Source organism: Aspergillus piperis (genome assembly GCF_003184755.1).
Source record: "Aspergillus piperis CBS 112811 unplaced genomic scaffold BO85scaffold_1, whole genome shotgun sequence".
Taxonomy (NCBI): Eukaryota; Fungi; Ascomycota; class Eurotiomycetes; order Eurotiales; family Aspergillaceae; genus Aspergillus; species Aspergillus piperis.
The window spans coordinates 2,257,567-2,274,621 of NW_020291591.1; the positions used below are offsets into that span (position 1 = coordinate 2,257,567).

General features: G+C 48.7%; 7 protein-coding genes across 7 annotated transcripts; 2 read left to right on the forward strand and 5 right to left on the reverse strand.

Annotated features, from left to right (window-relative positions):
* Positions 1-1,449: 1,449 nt before the first annotated feature.
* Positions 1,450-3,566, forward strand: BO85DRAFT_495154 (carboxylesterase family protein-like protein; the record flags this gene model as incomplete). Its single annotated transcript, XM_025663900.1, has 6 exons — positions 1,450-1,695; positions 1,767-1,808; positions 1,859-1,940; positions 2,003-2,236; positions 2,303-2,773; positions 2,824-3,566. 6 exons carry the CDS (start codon positions 1,450-1,452, stop codon positions 3,441-3,443), a joined length of 1,695 nt encoding a protein of 564 aa, XP_025521220.1. The 3' UTR covers positions 3,444-3,566.
* Positions 3,567-3,689: 123 nt separating this feature from the next.
* Positions 3,690-4,160, reverse strand: BO85DRAFT_483156 (uncharacterized protein; the record flags this gene model as incomplete). Its single annotated transcript, XM_025663137.1, has 1 exon — positions 3,690-4,160. One exon carries the CDS (start codon positions 4,158-4,160, stop codon positions 3,690-3,692), a length of 471 nt encoding a protein of 156 aa, XP_025521221.1.
* Positions 4,161-4,830: 670 nt separating this feature from the next.
* On the reverse strand, positions 4,831-7,288 carry BO85DRAFT_444596 (GMC family oxidoreductase). Its single transcript, XM_025659054.1, has 3 exons — positions 7,161-7,288; positions 6,762-7,105; positions 4,831-6,666 (listed from the first exon to the last, which is right to left on the reverse strand). Exons 1-3 carry the CDS (start codon positions 7,219-7,221, stop codon positions 5,260-5,262), a joined length of 1,812 nt encoding a protein of 603 aa, XP_025521222.1. The 5' UTR covers positions 7,222-7,288; the 3' UTR covers positions 4,831-5,259.
* A 368-nt stretch (positions 7,289-7,656) lies between these two features.
* BO85DRAFT_411136 (efflux pump antibiotic resistance protein) lies at positions 7,657-9,937 on the reverse strand. Its single transcript, XM_025657514.1, has 2 exons — positions 9,176-9,937; positions 7,657-9,114 (listed from the first exon to the last, which is right to left on the reverse strand). Exons 1-2 carry the CDS (start codon positions 9,475-9,477, stop codon positions 7,776-7,778), a joined length of 1,641 nt encoding a protein of 546 aa, XP_025521223.1. The 5' UTR covers positions 9,478-9,937; the 3' UTR covers positions 7,657-7,775.
* A 1,727-nt stretch (positions 9,938-11,664) lies between these two features.
* Positions 11,665-12,198, reverse strand: BO85DRAFT_433833 (cell wall mannoprotein 1 family protein; the record flags this gene model as incomplete). Its single annotated transcript, XM_025658435.1, has 1 exon — positions 11,665-12,198. The coding sequence occupies one exon, from the start codon at positions 12,196-12,198 to the stop codon at positions 11,665-11,667; it is 534 nt and encodes a 177-aa protein (XP_025521224.1).
* A 683-nt stretch (positions 12,199-12,881) lies between these two features.
* BO85DRAFT_433834 (uncharacterized protein) lies at positions 12,882-13,732 on the reverse strand (the record flags this gene model as incomplete). Its single annotated transcript, XM_025658436.1, has 5 exons — positions 12,882-12,888; positions 12,995-13,250; positions 13,299-13,410; positions 13,440-13,477; positions 13,633-13,732. 5 exons carry the CDS (start codon positions 13,730-13,732, stop codon positions 12,882-12,884), a joined length of 513 nt encoding a protein of 170 aa, XP_025521225.1.
* A 458-nt stretch (positions 13,733-14,190) lies between these two features.
* Positions 14,191-17,016, forward strand: BO85DRAFT_444599 (uncharacterized protein). The gene has a single exon (XM_025659055.1). It carries the CDS (start codon positions 14,619-14,621, stop codon positions 16,638-16,640), a length of 2,022 nt encoding a protein of 673 aa, XP_025521226.1. The 5' UTR covers positions 14,191-14,618; the 3' UTR covers positions 16,641-17,016.
* Positions 17,017-17,055: the final 39 nt, after the last annotated feature.

The window sequence follows — 17,055 nt, forward strand, 5'->3', positions numbered from 1 at the left end:
AGACATATGACAAGGACTAACAGCACTTTTGCTCTTGAGCGGACTTCATCCTTCTCACCACCATCTTTGTATCTGAGGTCTAGTGTGCTGGCATCTGAAATGCCTGTGATGAGATTTTGGACCTGCTTGATTGAGTAATATGGTATTCCCAGAGCAAATGTTCAATGACGTCTTATTGTCAGGATACCATGGAGCAGGGCCAGAGGTAAGTGAGGGAGAGATATCCTGAGGAGGAAGGCTGTATATAAAGCCGTGTAGGCGGCAGGGACGGAAAGACATCTAGTGAATTACCAGGATCTGGTTAATATCACAGTAGTATTTGCCACGACACCACTGCATTGCCGTTAATGATAATGACCCGGCGTTAATCTTGGGCTTAGTGTCAGATATAGAGCATGCTGCCGGAAATATGATCACACTCAGTCAGGGTTCTGGGCGAACTTTATACCTCCCCGGAGGCGGCATGTGCTTTGGTCATTGCTATGGCCCTCAGCACACCCAGTCACTTTTCTACTAGCCATGGGAGTTGCCACCGTTCTTCATAGTGTTGCAAGGCCACTCCCAATACGACATCTATATTGTGGGAGATGCCGAAGGAGTTTGTACCATAGTAGGATTGAAGCTCATCCTTTGAACTTGTTGGTCACATTTGGTGAAAGTGGCCTGCATTTGCCACAGATAGCACCTCATATCTGGCACGCAGTGCATGAGGGCCGCAAGCAATGTTAGCCACTGTACTCCACTAGCCACTGTTTTAGCAGTACATGTTTCTGAATCAGTACCAATCCCCAGGCTCTTACAGTGACTGTCGCTAAATACCACTAGAAGCTAAGGTATTATCTCGCTGACAAGTGTTCTCTAGCCGTCGTGCCATTTATAACTATTTCCATTCAATCTTTCTTCTTGGGTATTGACTCTACCAGCCTGAAGGACTTGAAGTATTTATTGTCAAATTGGAAAATAATTTGACCCAGTAACTGAAAGCTAAACGTTCCTCACAATCCATCTCACTGCGAGATTCATACTATATTTCATGAACTATCTAGGCGGTATTGACATTAACAGCCGTGGGATCGCATGCATGCATGCTCGGACATAAGCCGGGTTCATGGCTTGGGGAAGCTTCCCGAAAGAGTATGGGTGTCCGAGCTGGTCCTGCTGGTGACCCCATCTGGCGCCCAACTACACAAGCATAGGCTAATATCAGTCCCGGACCCCACGAGCTAAAGGCCGAGATGCGGGGTGCATGGATTTGATACCGATACATGCCTGGGATGGATGACCAAACAAGTCGGCTTTCATGGACGAGCGACACGATTTGAACCCTCAATGCGCCGGCCGAAGGACCGAGCCATAGAGGTATAAGAACACAGTGATCACGCATTTCTCGTTGAGCTCGTCTTATATCATGTCTTAAAATCAGTGACACATATCAAGTAATTGAACAAGATGAAGGGTGCCTTTCCAACGCTTAGTTGGTTGACCCTGGGCATGGCCTGTGTGGCAACCTGCACCAACCCAGTAGCCCAGACAAAGAATGGAAGTTATTATGGTGTCTACATGCCTCAATATAAGGAGGACTACTTTCTAGGGATTCCATTTGCTAAGCCCCCGCTGGCACACCTCCGTTGGGCTAATCCCGAGAGTGTTAATGAGTCCTGGTCGGGATTGCGCCCGGCTACAGGCTATGCGATGGTAAGAACCTGGACTGACCTTGCTCTGTGTTTAGTCTGAGACTATATACTTACATGTAGCACGGGTAATAGGAGTGCATAGGTTACGGTGGTGATCAAAAGGGTTATCTTCAGGTGTGGATGAATGTCACCTTTACGCTGTTCTCTCCTGACCAGCAGATTAGAGCGAGGATTGTCTCTACCTGAACGTGGTCCGTCCCGCTGGATACGACAACGCAAGTCTTCCAGTCCTTGTATGGATTCATGGTATGTAATGAAATCCATCCCGACAATGGCAAGTCACGCCCGATGCTGAACGAATGCAACAGGTGGCGGTTTCGCACAAGGCGGCACTCCCGACCTCCGTTACAATCTTACATTCATTGTTGAACACTCACTCAACATCGGCCAGCCAATCATCGCAGTAAGCATTGCATATCGTCTCGGTCCCTGGGGTTTCTTCAATGGGGTTGAGCTTGCCAATGAAGGATCGTTGAATCTGGGGCTCAAGGACCAGCGCCTGGCCTTGAATTGGGTGAAAGAGAACATCGCAGATTTTGGTGGTAGGTTTCCATATTGCCTTGAATAATTATAGTCCATGCTCACTTATTTGTGCCTCTTCTATTAAGGCGACCCAGATAAAGTGGTAATATACGGGCAGAGTGCCGGCTCCGAGAGCGTGGGATACCAAATCCGCGCGTACAACGGGCGGGACGACGGGCTCTTCCGTGGAGGTATGATGGAGTCCGGCGCGGTGCTACCTGGCAGTGGTTTGAACCTCACCTGGACGTACGAGCCCTGGTTTCAGCAGATAGCAGATGAGGCTGGATGTTCGCAGGCTGTCCGCAAGCTGGACTGTCTACGCCGCACGCCCTTCACTGTCCTGAACAATATCCTGAACACAACTGCTAACGACACAACGCCTTACAATTGGAGGCCCACAGTGGACGGTGATTTCGTGGCGCGATATCCCAGCGAGCAACTCGATAGAGGAGATTTCGTCAAGGTACCTATTATAATCGGATACACTACGGATGAAGGAACCACAGAGTGCCCGGAACCAGTGAACACCACTGCCGAATTGAAGAACTACCTCAGCTGTATGTACTTCTTTCCCTCATCCCTTTCTCCCCACTAAGAATCAACCCAGCAACAATAACCTACGGCTGGGCCCTCGACGAGCGCGTTGTATCCGAGCTACTCGAGCTCTACCCCAACACCACCGACTTCGGCATCCCATCATCCGAAGAACTCGGCGGCAATGTCACTTTCCCACAGCCCTACGGTGCTGCATTCCGCCAGACAGCAGCATACTACGGCGACGCTCAGTTCATAGCTGCGACCCGCTACACCTGTGAGCTATGGGCAGCACATAACCTAAGTGCATACTGCTACCGATTCAACACCAAGACAGACGATTACAACTGGGAAGAAGGCGTGGCACATTTCTCGGACTTGATTTTCATATTCAACAACCTTAATGGTTATGGTTTCAGTCCGAACCCCTTTATCAATGCTCCGGAGAGTTACACTGATCTTAGCTACCTCATGTCGGGCTCATGGATCAGCTTCGTCAATAGTCTGGATCCTAATGCGTGGACTGGACGTGGGCGGAACGCCACTCGGACGGAGAACTGGCCCGTGTACGATCTAGAGAATCCAATAAGTATGATCTGGGATGCGAATGTCACGTCGTATGCGGCGCCGGATACTTGGCGTAAAGAGGGCATCGCGCTGATTAATGCCAACCGGAGGGCATACCAGAGATGAACAGGGTGTGATATGGGAAGATAGTATGCTATTCGTTTGAAGCACGTTGCGTATCAGAAAAGAACAGAATTCATCAAACATCATTCATGAGTTTGTAACGGTTCTTCCAACTTTAGGTCTAGAGCTATAAGCCGATCTGAAATGAAAAAAGCAAGTAAAGAAGCGGAAGAAGAAATGTTCGGATTAAAATCGAAGCAATGCCAATGGTAGCTCGAGGTTGAGTCTCATACTGAGGGCTCACGCTATTTAACCCCAAAGATCAGTACAAGAGAAGACTTTTCGAACATAAGGCGATAACTCACATATCGGAATCTCTTCCAAATGAACCGAAACACTCGATATTTGCTGTTCGCATCCCACAAAATCAGTCTGATCTTCGGTGTATCTTCTAACATCATTGCGTGCCCCCTTAAGGCACACTGACATTCGATATCCACCATCACGGAGCGGGGTGAATGTGAAACTTTCGCACTCCTTCTGATAACCTTCAAGCGTCATCCATCCTTCGCTGGTGAAGCTCATCCATTTAGCAGTACTGAGATTCTTGATACCGAGACCATACTTTTTACTGAATGTGCATACCCACATCTGCCGCTCAGAGTGTTGCCAGGGCTGTAGCGAAATCCACTCATCGCCATCAGCGTTGAACACATATTGGATTCCAGGATTATTGAACCAGAATTTGTAGATTTTCTGTGCCTGAGGTATAACCGTCATCGTGAAGGAAATGTGCCCCAGCACTGAATGGGGCGATACCAAGCGAGGCTATGTTGTAGAGATGTTTATTAAGGATATGGAGAGAAGGATAAATGTGTACCGGGACGGTAGGACGTGATTTGGAACATATTTATCGGGTCTTCATGGTTATAATACTCTCAAATGTAAGACGGGGAAGGTAGACCAGAGGGATAGATCACTCAAAGAGAACACATGCAATGATACCCAAAGCCATTTTGGAAGGATTGTATTTCCTAATCTATTTTTACCTATGTTGTACAGACTATTGAACCAGGGTGATGATGAGGTAGCCATGAGGGTTATGGGATTGGTCGCGCTCCGGGAGTCTGCCTGTCTTACTTGGTCTCTCTCATGAGTAGTCTGATTCCCAAACAGCCGGCCCCGTGGTGGCATTACACCTCCTGAACAGGAAGAGCCTTGGCCAACTTATCAACAAACATGGGAAAAAATTAATTAGGAGATGGGTTGTGTACTTATAATGCTCGAGTCAGCCTACGTGAAATAACACATGAGATGGTTGAATACTTTACAGATTCGAGACGTTTGGAATGATAGTGATGATAATGATATATTGATGATATAAAGAGTGGTAATTCATTATTAGATGAACGAGGGTTGTCATCTCGACTGCTATCAGCGACTCGAAGGTTGGGTAATAATAATACTGCAAGCGAGCCCAGATTGGAAGATGTATTCATGCCAATAGAAGTGGCATTTTCCGATGATGTTACTTGGGAAGGTGATGAGGACATAGTATGTCGTTCATGTTAGTTACATCGGATGCAATTAAACCCAGAGAACTTTCGTTGTAGTGATAGGCACATATTAATGCCGCTTCCAAAATGATGTAGGCTCTACATACCTAAAAACTCACTAACCAGAGAACCTACCACATATCAGGTAGTTCCTCAACCGTACATATTGACCAAGTCTCACCGCAATTTTGAGAGAGACTAGAGTTACTCTTTTGAAAGTGAATAATAAATTTGTTTTGGTAAATTGATCGCTGCAAACCTCATATATCAGCCGTGGGAAAAGTGTACAGATCCGATCATTACACTTGGAATCTAGCGGCAGTTCACTCGTTTCCAGCAAGCCCAAGGTCCTTCATAATGATAGTAGCAGCCTTCTCACCAATAGCGTAAGCAGTGGTGGCCGCATTTGCGCCAATGTTCTGAGGAACGATACTCAGGTCCACGAGCTTCAGGCCCTCAATCCCATGAACATTAAGCTCGGGATCAACCACGCCGCCATCAGCAAGCGCGCCCATTTTGCAAGTACCTAGCGAGTGCCAGGTGGTGCCGACATTCTTGCGCACCCAGCCCTCAATGACCTTGTCGTCCTCCGCAGTGTACTGGATATCGGGGATGTTCTTGTCATTTGGCTTGTCCAGCCTGACAAGGGCGGCGGCGGAATCCTCAGCGAACGGCGGGTGCACGCCCGCAAACTCGCCGCGGTAAACATCCATTCTGCGCACGATCTCTCGCTGCTTCTTGTAGGCCCAAATGAGCTTCTTGACATCCAGGTCACTTTTCAAGAATCCAGTCTCAAACGATATATCTGCGTCGGGATCAGGGCTTGTAATGTGGACGTGGCCCCTGGCGTAGGGGTAGACAGTGAACAAAGACGTCGCGAGGTATTGGCCTGGTTCAACGGTGTGTGGCTCACCAGGGAAGCCGCCGAGCAATGCCATTAGCGCCATGGGTTTGTTGGGAGTGGAGAGATAATCTCTTGCGTATGCCGCCTCGAATTCAGGTCCAAGAGCAGCGACATCCGCTTCGGTGGGACGCAGCTTGCAGGAGGCATCTTGGGCATTCCACCCCATGATTGGCGCATTGGTTTTGATTAACTCTTCCATGTTGATTCTACCGGAAAGAGGGGCGTCAAACGTCTCGGTTGGCTCCAAGGCACTGTAGTATGCCTGAGTCAAGAGATGATGATCCTGGTAGTCCCGGCCGATTCCGGGGATATGGGCCACAGTAGGAACGCCAGCCTTGTTGAGAATTGCCTCGTCGCCGAGACCGGACCTCTCGAGAAGCAACGGGGTGCCTATAGCGCCACAGGAACTAATAACTAGCTTTCTGGCCTTGACGTGTCGAACATCGGTGTTGTTATCCTTCTGGAAGGCAGGGTTTGGCTTGAACTCAACACCCACAGCTCGTTTGCCCTCGAACAGAATCTTGATCACCTTCGTCTCAACAAGGACGTGGAGGTTTGGGTGTGCTCCATCTTCCAGCTTCGGATGCAAGTAGTTGCTGGCGGCATCCTGGCGGCGGCCCTCCTTGTCAACAAAGCGGAGGGCGCGTTGAACGCCGTTGCTAGTGTCGAGGTCTTGAAGATCCTTGACCGTCGGGTAGCCGACCTCGTTGGCGGCAGCAATGAATTGCTCTGCCGTACGCTCAGAGTAGAACGTCCCCTGAGACACAACAATAGGGCCATTCTTTCCATGAACAGAGTCAGACCCCGGACCATGATACGTCTCAAGCTACAATGAGTAATGGTGGGTTAGTGAACACTGTAGTCAAAAATGGCAATGCCGCAGGGTTCACAGAGTGCAGCTTTGTCGATTCGATAACATACCTTTTTTAAGAAGGGGATCATCTCATCTGTAGACCATCCGGGAGTGGCCCACGAATCCCAATCATGGCGTTGAGCACGACTGTACATCATCAAGTTGATTGATGACCCTCCGCCCAGAACACCACCTGCTGGGACGATCATTTCGCGGTTGTCCAACTGCGGCTCCGCATTTCCCTTGTAAAACAGGGTTGCGGTACTAGTTGGAAGCAGTGCAGTTGGAAAAAGGAGTGGGAACGCAATCAAGTGGTTGCCCTTGTTGTTCTGCCCGCCCTCAACCACGAGGATGGACAGTGAGGGATCGGCATCGGCGAGTCTGGAAGCAACGACACACCCCGCGGTACCGCCTTGGAGAGATCGTTAGTATAGAGTTTGAATTTGCAGATGAGTAGATGAACAAACCGCCGGCAATGATAATGTCGACCTCGTCGATGCTTTCGGGGAGCCGAGTGTAAATGCCCATATTGTTGAATGTGATCGTAGGGTGGAATGTGATGGTGACGGAACGAACTGGGCGCAGTGGATGGGATCACACTATGTTTAATAGCTCCGGGTCGGTTGCCCGACTAACAGCAACCCCACGGGATTTTTATGACGCGTGGATCCCTGTAAGTCTTTGGTGCCACCCACTTGAATTGTTGGACAAGGCTGACTGGGTTGTTACCCACTACTACCTGTGGCCAGCAACAGGCGGGCGTCTCAGATGTGGCTCTAGGTTTGCGGGGCTGGATATATAGCGCCCACAGCTAGTAATGACTAGGTTCGTCTGGGTAACATTACGCTCCGCCGTGTAAAATTGTCCCTAGTTTCACTGTACGTTTTTATGGGTGATGGATGCTACTCTCTAAAGCCTACTATGCCTCACATCTTACTATGTTGTGATTTCTATACCACAGATCCAGGTTATATACAAGAGCATATCGCCAATCAATACCATTTCGAATATAACAGTTGTATCATGCTAACAGTGATATGTGCACTGAACGTTTGTCAGCTTGGAGCAGATAGATAATTGCATTATTGCAGCGCGGCGAAATCCAATTTCTCAAGTTTGAGAGGAAGAGCAATAAGGAACCCAAGCGCTGCACCAAATATGTTCAGGTAAAACACGGAAGCTACACTCTGCGTAACTGCGTTCGTGACCTGAGCACGAACATGTTCGGACAACGTCGCGAGCAGGCTACTTCCTACTCCATCAATAGCGCCTCTGATTTCGCTAAGAGGAACATTTGGTAGAATGTGCGATATCTTCTCCGTAGCATGGTTGATAAGAACAGAGGTAGCGATGCCCAGTGACAAGGCTAGACCACCCATCTGCGCACAAGAGAAGAAAGCTGTAACGTCTTTCCTTGCCGCCTGCGGACGCTTCAACTGGCCCACAGTATAGCCAAGTTGAATGACTGGTCCGACACCAAAACCCTGCATAACGGTATATCCACAAATGGTAGCCCGAGAGGTATTCGTGTGAATGCTGGACAGCAGGCCGTTGCTAACAAGAAGCAGGACACTGGCCCAGATGAACCAGCACTTGTACCATGGGAACTTGGGCATCACTCCCCCGCTAATGCCCGCACTGACCACAATAGAGGCTACAAATGGCAGGGTATAGACTGCAGAGCGCATCGAAGAGTCATGCAGCACAAACTGGAAAAACAACGGAAGCGTGTAGATGGTGACAACGATGTCAGAAATTGCGACAATTGTCCAGATCCACAGGCCAACCACCAATGGATCCTTGAAGAACTGCACGGGGAAAATGCGATCCGATGTAAAAAGGTGGAATCTCTGCTGCAGAGCAAACATGATCCATATAATAGCAGTGGTAACGTAAAGTCCAATCATCTGGCCGCTATCCCAGCTGTACACGACGCCGCCAAACCCTAGAAGCATGACTGTCGACACAGCAGAGCCAAGGAATAGCACAGCACCCAGATGGTCAAACGCCCTGATCACGTCCATGGCTCCTAGAAACACGCTAGGTGGCGCCGAAGGCATAATCCAGATACATGCGGGCGCGGCAACGGCGGCAACACAGATATTAATATAAAAAGCCCATCTCCATGTTGCAGGCGAATCAGCAAACGCAGATCCTATAACGGGGCCAAGGATAGTTCCCAAGCTCCACGCCATGCCGACAATATTAAGATATTGGTTTTGTTCTTTGGCAGTCGTCATTCCAGTGATCATGCTAATGGTGCCGACATAGATGCCTGAGCCACCGGAGCCAGCCAAAGCGCGACCCGCGACGACAGCGCCAATGGACGACGCTGAGCCGATAACCGCAGATCCTACTTCGAAGATAAGCAGGGCAGCGAGAAAGACAAGCTTGCCGTCGAGGAACTTGTTGAGCTTCGCCCTGTGAACAAAAGTGTTGGTAGTCTGTCCCGCCTAATTACACTGCTGCTCACTTCTCTTACCAGATAGGGTTGGTTCCAACTTCACCCATGGGATACGCCACTGAAACCCACGGTAGCATATCTATGCGATTGCCAAATGTGTCGACAATGGCAGGCCGCACCGTTGCGGTCACGGTATTGTCGAAGGCGTACAGAAAAGTCGCCGACAGCAGCGCAACATTGACAACAAACCACGCAACGCCTGTGATCTTGCGCTCGGTCACAGCACCCGTAGACGCAGACGGGCCACTAGCTGTGGGATTCTGTAGGGGCTTTTCAACATAGTCACTTATCGACGAAGCAACTGTCTGTCTCGGCGGCATGATGCAGGTACACTTCTGGCCAACTGGTCCGTCTGTAGTCGCATCCCAAGAATTTAAGCCTGGGAAGGAGAGTGGGCTGGACTTGAGCAGCCCTGCTAACCAGCCTGCGAGGAGAACAAAAAATTCTCTAGTGTAAAAATAGATCAGTACATAATGTAACGGAGTAACAAACTAACAAAATAGTGGGCAGCGCTCGTTATCTCCATCATCATAGCCTTGTTACGCCACCTCCGTCCGCAGACGGGAGCGCAGGGAATCGAAAGTTCTCTTGTGTAAGTGTAGATCATAACATATAAGGCATGGACAACAACTACTAAAGTAGCTAACTAACAAGTTACTGGACTGCGCTCTTTATCACATCCTTGTTGAGCCCCACCCCCTTGCGCTAGTCGAGCTGCCGGCGCATCGCAATCAACTGATTGCGGGGATCCTCTGTATTTCCACTTGGTGACAGTTTTCTTGTACTTGTGGAAAAACACTCACTCTTAGGGGCTGAATGGCCAATGTTCCAGTACTCAATGTGCGCATCCTGGTTATGGGTAAGAATATGTCATTGTAGTCTTATTAAAACAAAGGGATGTGTTCTGTAGTTACAGCGCACAGATCACCGAGCACACCCGGTTGTTCTGGCCACAGCCTAACTATAACCCGTTACGGTTAGTGCTTACTGACCACGATTCAACTTAGTATAACCTCATCAATTGCGGTTCTTTGTCTCCCAGTTGGCGTCCATGCCGAATTAGGTAGGTGATGTACAGGCGGACCGATAATGATGATCTTTACCTTGAATGGCGCACTCGGAGTCCAACGTCGCCGAGGTCAACGGAGGGCGGACGCGAGATGAAAGGACTCAGACAGGACAGCGGGCCACATCCCCAACGGAAGAAAAGGCACTAACATGGGTAGTAGTGGCTCGGTTCACACACAGCCGTTTGCCTTGGGGGTAATTAGCCTAGACACCTCGCTAAAATCGGGCAGCATTGCGCGGCCGCAAGAATTGAACAGCCTGGTCCAATATTGTGATAATCCCCTCCTGCTCGGGATTACACGATATCGGAGTGGTGAAATAGGTCGACAATGCACTAAAAAGACCGATCGGAATATATGAATATGAAAGGCAAAAAATTACCCGAGAAGTATACATGGATTATTCTTGTCCGAATCCCGAATCTCCAATTGTGAAAGTCGTCGCCAGTTAAGCGGATCTATGCTTAACGTTAACCAAGCATGAGCTCGTTGGTCATCATGTCAAAGTCCTGTTCGCGAGCAGCCAATGCCCATAAAAATATTCCAAGTTCTGGTCAAATACTCAGCCCGCTTAACTGGAGATACTGTATACTTTTGATGTTCTCTTTCCCGTGGCTTCCTTTCCATGTGCTACTCCCCACGCCTTGTTGAATCTTTAAGCCTCCATTAGGGGATTTGAATAAAGCCCCACTCCTTCATGGAGATTCCAGAGCATATGTTCGAGCAAGGTAAATGATAGATACATTGTGACTAGGAGAGGGCCTTACACCCAGATGTATCTTTAATAAGTTTCTATAATCAGGTTAATGCTAAAGAAGTACAATAGATATTGTACTTGCCTTCAAGTTTCTTAAAGAATGCACAGGGGGTCAAGAAGGGGTAATGAATCTGCTTCGGTCGTCGCTTGGATGTCATACTCCTGCGATCGTTTACTTTGGGTTAAGATTAAGCTGCCGCCTTTGGACTTAAACCATGCTGTCACTTTCATTCCCTTCATGAAGGGTAGGGGATGAGTTCGATCGCGCCTGCTTAATATTTGAACTAAACAACATGATGTTTGCTGGAAGTTGTTGAAACAGTGAAGCTCTATCCAGGACGCCCTAGCTTAGCAGCAAGCCTGAATAAACTTATAGAAGCAACTTCAATGGTGGAATCCAGTACACTGAGAGAGGAACGCGACAATGCTGCGATGGGAGTAAAGTAAATTCCCAGGATTACAAACTAGACCCATCGAGTTGTAAGGTACAAGAACAACCAATAAAAGGAAATTGATGCAAGAATCGGATGAAGTTCCAAGTCCCATTTTCAGCTTCTCACCATTTGCTTCGACACTTTTCAATATCCGTAGCACCACTTCATCCCTTCCTCGAAGCAACGAAATGTTTCGTCGCCACATGGCGTCATTGACAGGTTTCCTGCGCCATGAAATAGACAAGTGGTCTAGGAGAAGGCGGCTTCGGCAGAGTTAAAAATACTATCGATATCAGACTTGGCTGAGGTAGCTTGGTTGTTGACAGAAACGGGTACGTTCGTTATCAATGCATCAGCGAAATTGTCGAAGGCCGTGTGGAGAGTGTGGAGATCGTTGAGTACTAGATCTGCTCCACCTGGAACACTTGACCAAGCAGTTGCTTGATCTTCAAGCGTACTTAATACGCCCCAAAGGCTTGCGATTACCACTTTTCTGACGTCCTGAAGAATAGCGAGTCCAGCTTGTTCATCCCGGGAGCCGGCGCTGTTGATATCGGTAGTTGCATGATTCACCGAAGAAACAAGATTCTGGAAATCGTTGTCGATAGCCACAGCCCCGGCTGAACCACTAGAGGGGAAAGCATCAACGTCATTGTAAAGAGTTTCAAACCCCGGGGCAATTATCTGGTTTATATCGGCTTCGACTTTGCTTGCGTCGCGGCGAAGGATAGGGGTAGCGGCAGCAGTTAAAGCCAGAGTGAGAAGTTTGGCGATAAGTACCATCTTTTTTATTGAAAGTTGATGAAGTATAATAGTGCTAAGGTTGTGACAGCCAGGAATATGGAAGTATAGTTTCCGAGGACATTATTGAGGGCTACCTGGGCTCTATATATAATGCGATGGGTGAGTGAATTGTGTAATACCGGTATGTGAGGCACATAAGTAAGGATCACGCATACATAGCACAGCGACCGCCATTCTGCACATTCAACTTCATCTTTGTTTGGTAACTATACCATTCCACGTATGAAGTGTCCATATGCTTACTGGATAAACACTGAGTTTGAAGAGGAAGAAAAATGCTTTACATTCTCCAGTCTCTGAGAGACATGCTAGGCCTGAGAATTATGTAAGCAAGGGGTTGCATGTATGTCGAACCAGAGAAATGATACAACATGCCACTGGCAGTAGTGGAACAGCTTGAATATACATAGAGTGGGTCAACCGGCCACACTCATGCCTTAGTCCACATTCTTTGAGGTGTATGTGTCCTCAGATCACCAGGTTATGCATATTTGAAGCTCCTACCAGTATGAAATTCGGTTCAGCTGATGATGATTATCAGAACAACAACCTCATAAAGATGAACTGTCTCATTAGATCACGTGCGTGGCAAATCCAGATATTTAATAAAGCTGGAAATATGTTGATAAAGGTATTAAGGCTAGAAACTTGTACAAGATTCCCTATGTTCTGGAAATATAACAATACTTTGATAGCTTGAACATAAGAGCTCGGCAGAGGTAGGTTGGTCTGTCAGCGGCAATAATGTAATCTACAGTGTAATGAGCGCACATACGGAACCGATTGGCTCTTTTGGAACCCCATGCTGGCTGTGTCGGATAATATCTCCGTAGATTCGGGCTGCTCCTTCAACAAACCAATAGAGAGAGGGCTTGCTGCAAAGAGTACCTCTTCAGTTGCATCCAGCTCAGCCTTGCCGTTCTCCAGAATAATAATATGGGGTAACCCTTTGTTGTTAGGAATTAACTTATCATGGGCGAAGAATACGATGACGTCCCCATTCGCAGGATCTGGTGTCATCCACTCATCGCCTGATCAACAACTGCATGATGGAAATATAGTAGCTATATTGGGCTTACATGTACCAGTTAGATTGAAGCACTCGTCCGAAGCTGCTCCTACCCACTGACCGTAAATATATTGCTCACCGACCAACGGGACCATTGAAGTAGGAGTCAACAGAACATAGCTCTGGGTTCATGCAATAGAATCCGGCATACGTTCAAAGGCATAAAGCAAGTGGAGGTGGTCTGAGTGACTATATTAATGATTTATGACCCCATTGTGTCGCCCAAGGACGCCATGTGTACGCAGAAGTACATGTTACTGCGGAAGTGGGGTTCCCCAATCTGTCATTTCGGAAGGCGAACCCAAATAATGTCCCAACCCTAATTATATCCCGGCATTGCTTACTATTCTTCATAACTGGGCTTACCGTGAACGAAGTGGCATGCGATATTGAATTGAGTCGCAGGCGCTCCATATCGATGAACACGTCCTTAAACCCAGCCATGCATGCTTAGAGAGCGGACTCTTTCCCGTCCCACAGCATGAAGGGTATACAAACGCCACAATAGCCGTGGCCTGAGATCCGAAAGCGCTTCTTTGCTTGATGTTGGTGAATAAATACCTTCGTCGATTGTTACAGATTTGTCGCAAGACTTCAGCGGGCTTGATATAGCCGAGATTATTCGACCGGCATTCCCGGTCGTCCGAAGCTTCGTGGTCTTGCTCTTTTCGGCGATGAAAATCTAGCTGATTAGATTTAGCGGGCAGCCAAACCTGCTTCGATCCATGGTAACTATCCGAGCGAGCAGAATACAGTTACTTATGACACTCTGATTGGCGGCTTGCTGCTCCGATGGCTGGGCCCGATGGACCGCCGGCAGTTGTCAAACATTTCAGACAGCTCAAATGCCTCCAATAAGTACCAGTAGCAGCTAGTTCTGACTACACTCTTGTCTAATCGCTCTGAAGGACTCACCATAACGGCTATTCTCTCTCTGTGCCCACACAATGAAGAAGATGAGCATCAGTGATAGTATTCTGATCTTCAGACAGTCGCCACCCGTGAGCCTAAACGGACTTTGCTCGCTCTCAGAGAAGACAAGTGGAAGACTAATCACCTGCTCTCAGATGGCCTAGACACCTTAACTCCATGGGCACAGGCGGGGATGTCCGGGGCGATCGCCTGGAGTGGAAAGCCAGAAGCTTGGTTCCAGCTCAAGTCGCACCAATGAATGGCAGCGCAGTGGAAGCGCCAATGAGTGGTTCTGCTGCCGGCTGCGTTTCCGCCACTCACAGTGACTTTTCTTCCGCCACGCGATAAAGACCAACAAAAGAAGATATCTCCGTTCTCTCCCTTCTTCTGCCTTTCATGTCTGTTCAAACGAGCCGCGATGTTTCTCGACGGCCAAGTGGCCGCTCTCTCCCTCGATGAGAAGCTCGCGACATCACGCAGTGTACCTCTGCCCGACGATGACTCTCCAGTGGTGTCTCCTTCGCTCGCATGCATCTATCGCCATACCCCGACGCCGACCATCGTCCTCGATTCATCCATGACCATTGTCGAGGTCTCTGATAGTCATCTCGCTTTATCCGGCAAGACGCGCCAATCTATGCTGCATGCGACCGTTCGTGACCTCGACCCAGCTGCCGTACCCGCTCCTAACATCGCTATCCTTTGTGGCGCACTGCGTGCAGCTTGCTCAACGAAGGAAACCCAGATAGTGGAGAGAATCGTGTCCAGCGACAAATTTTTATACAACCTCCGAGTTACTCCCATCTTTGACGCATTCACTCTGCTGTACATTGTATTGGAGGCGCACAAGCTTTCCGAGGAGACCGCCAGCATTAACCATGCCTATACAAACGAAACTTACAAAATCCTCGTGGATACCGTCAAAGAGTACGCCATTTTCATGCTCGATACACAGGGCAATATCTCCACCTGGAATCCCGGCGCTGCAATCATGAAGGGATGGCCTGCAGAGGAGATCCTGGGCAGACATTTTTCTGTTTTTTACAGCCCGGAGGATCGCCTGGCTGGAAAGCCCCTCCGAGGTCTTGCTGTGTGCTTGCGCGAAGGCCGTATGGAAGATGAGGGGTGGAGGTATCGGCGCGATGGCTCGCGATTCTGGGCCAATGTGCTTATTACTCCCATCTACCAGTTCGGGCAGCACGTTGGTTTCGTTAAAGTCACCCGGGACCTTAGTGAGCGCAAAGAAGCCGAGGCCCGCATAATTGCTGCTTTCGAAGAGTCGTCACGCTTAAAGACCGACTTTCTCGCCAATATTAGCCACGAAATCCGGACTCCGATGAACGGGATGAAAATTGCCATGACAATGCTGGCTGACACGAGTCTGTCACCGACACAGCTCGAGCATGCTGCCATCATCCAAGACTGCATGTCTCTCTTGCTTGAGACTGTGAACGATGTGCTTGACTACTCAAAACTCTCATCTGGCTCTTTCTCCTTACATTCCGATGTCGTTGATGTCAGCGATGTGGTCGGAGCCGTTATACGGAATTGTCGCCCATCTTTGAAGAACGGTGTCGCACTGACCACGGACATTGCACCTGACTTTCCCCGAAATCTTCGAGGAGATCCCCTACGATATCGCCAGATCCTGCAGAACTTGGTCGGCAATGCAGTCAAGTTTACCGAGAGCGGCCATATCCGGGTCTCCACAGCGTGCTCTCCGGACGAACAAGAGGAGGGATGTTGCATCGTGCGTACAGAGGTCGTCGACACCGGCATCGGTGTTCCTGATAACGCAATGAATACCCTCTTTACCCCATTTACCCGCTTTGCCAACTCGACCACTCGACAATACCAGGGAACTGGATTGGGCCTGTCGATTTGCAAAAGTCTGGCGGAACTCATGGACGGAAAAGTGGGATATTCTCCTAACCCGGATGGCCAAGGCAGTGTCTTCTGGTTCACTGCCAAATTAGGAGACCGATCTAGTACTTCGTCACTCAAGCCCCGCAGTCCTGCATTAACACCCGTGGGCCACGATCTCTGCGACAAAATGCGAGCCATTGCGCCCCACAAACATGTCTTATTGGTTGAGGACAACATGGTCAACCATACCATGATGTTGAAACTCCTTCGCAGCATCGGCTTCACGCGAGTGGACGGGGCTTGGAATGGCGCCGAGGCACTCTCCAAGATCAAGAAGAAGCCGCTATCCTACAACGTTATTTTGATGGATGTCTCCATGCCCATCATGGATGGCCTTGTCGCGACAGGACATATCCGCGATATGGGGCTCCAAATGCCGATTATTGCAGTCACAGGGAATGCTATGCAAGGCGACGCCGAAAGCTACATTGCAAAGGGCATGAGCGATTGCATCGGCAAGCCGGTTCACCGAGATCAACTACTGAGTGTTCTGTGGAAGTGGATTGGATCATGATAAGAGATACGGGTGTGTACTTGTCTGTTATTTGCATAAGCGCAGCGCAGAGTACGGCGTACTGGGCATATAAACAATCGGTCTGACGATTTTAAATATATTGCTTTTCTCACTGCTCTGGTTTGGGGTTTTCTTTTCATCTTCCCTTGTGTTTTGTCCTTTTTCTTTCCTGCTTTGTTCACTTAGCCTTTCAACTTCTTGTAACCTTACACTTACTGTTCCAATATATGATAACATGATTATTTTGAAGCAAGAAAATCTTAAGACCCCTCTTTTGGCATCTGACCATCTAAGAAGGATACCTCCAGTACTATCTGTGATTCTACAAAGCCTACGTACTATAGTTGTCATTTCTCTCTTCTGTGTTCTGCGTCCCGAAACAATTATGCTTCTTAATAGGAACACCTTTGACAAT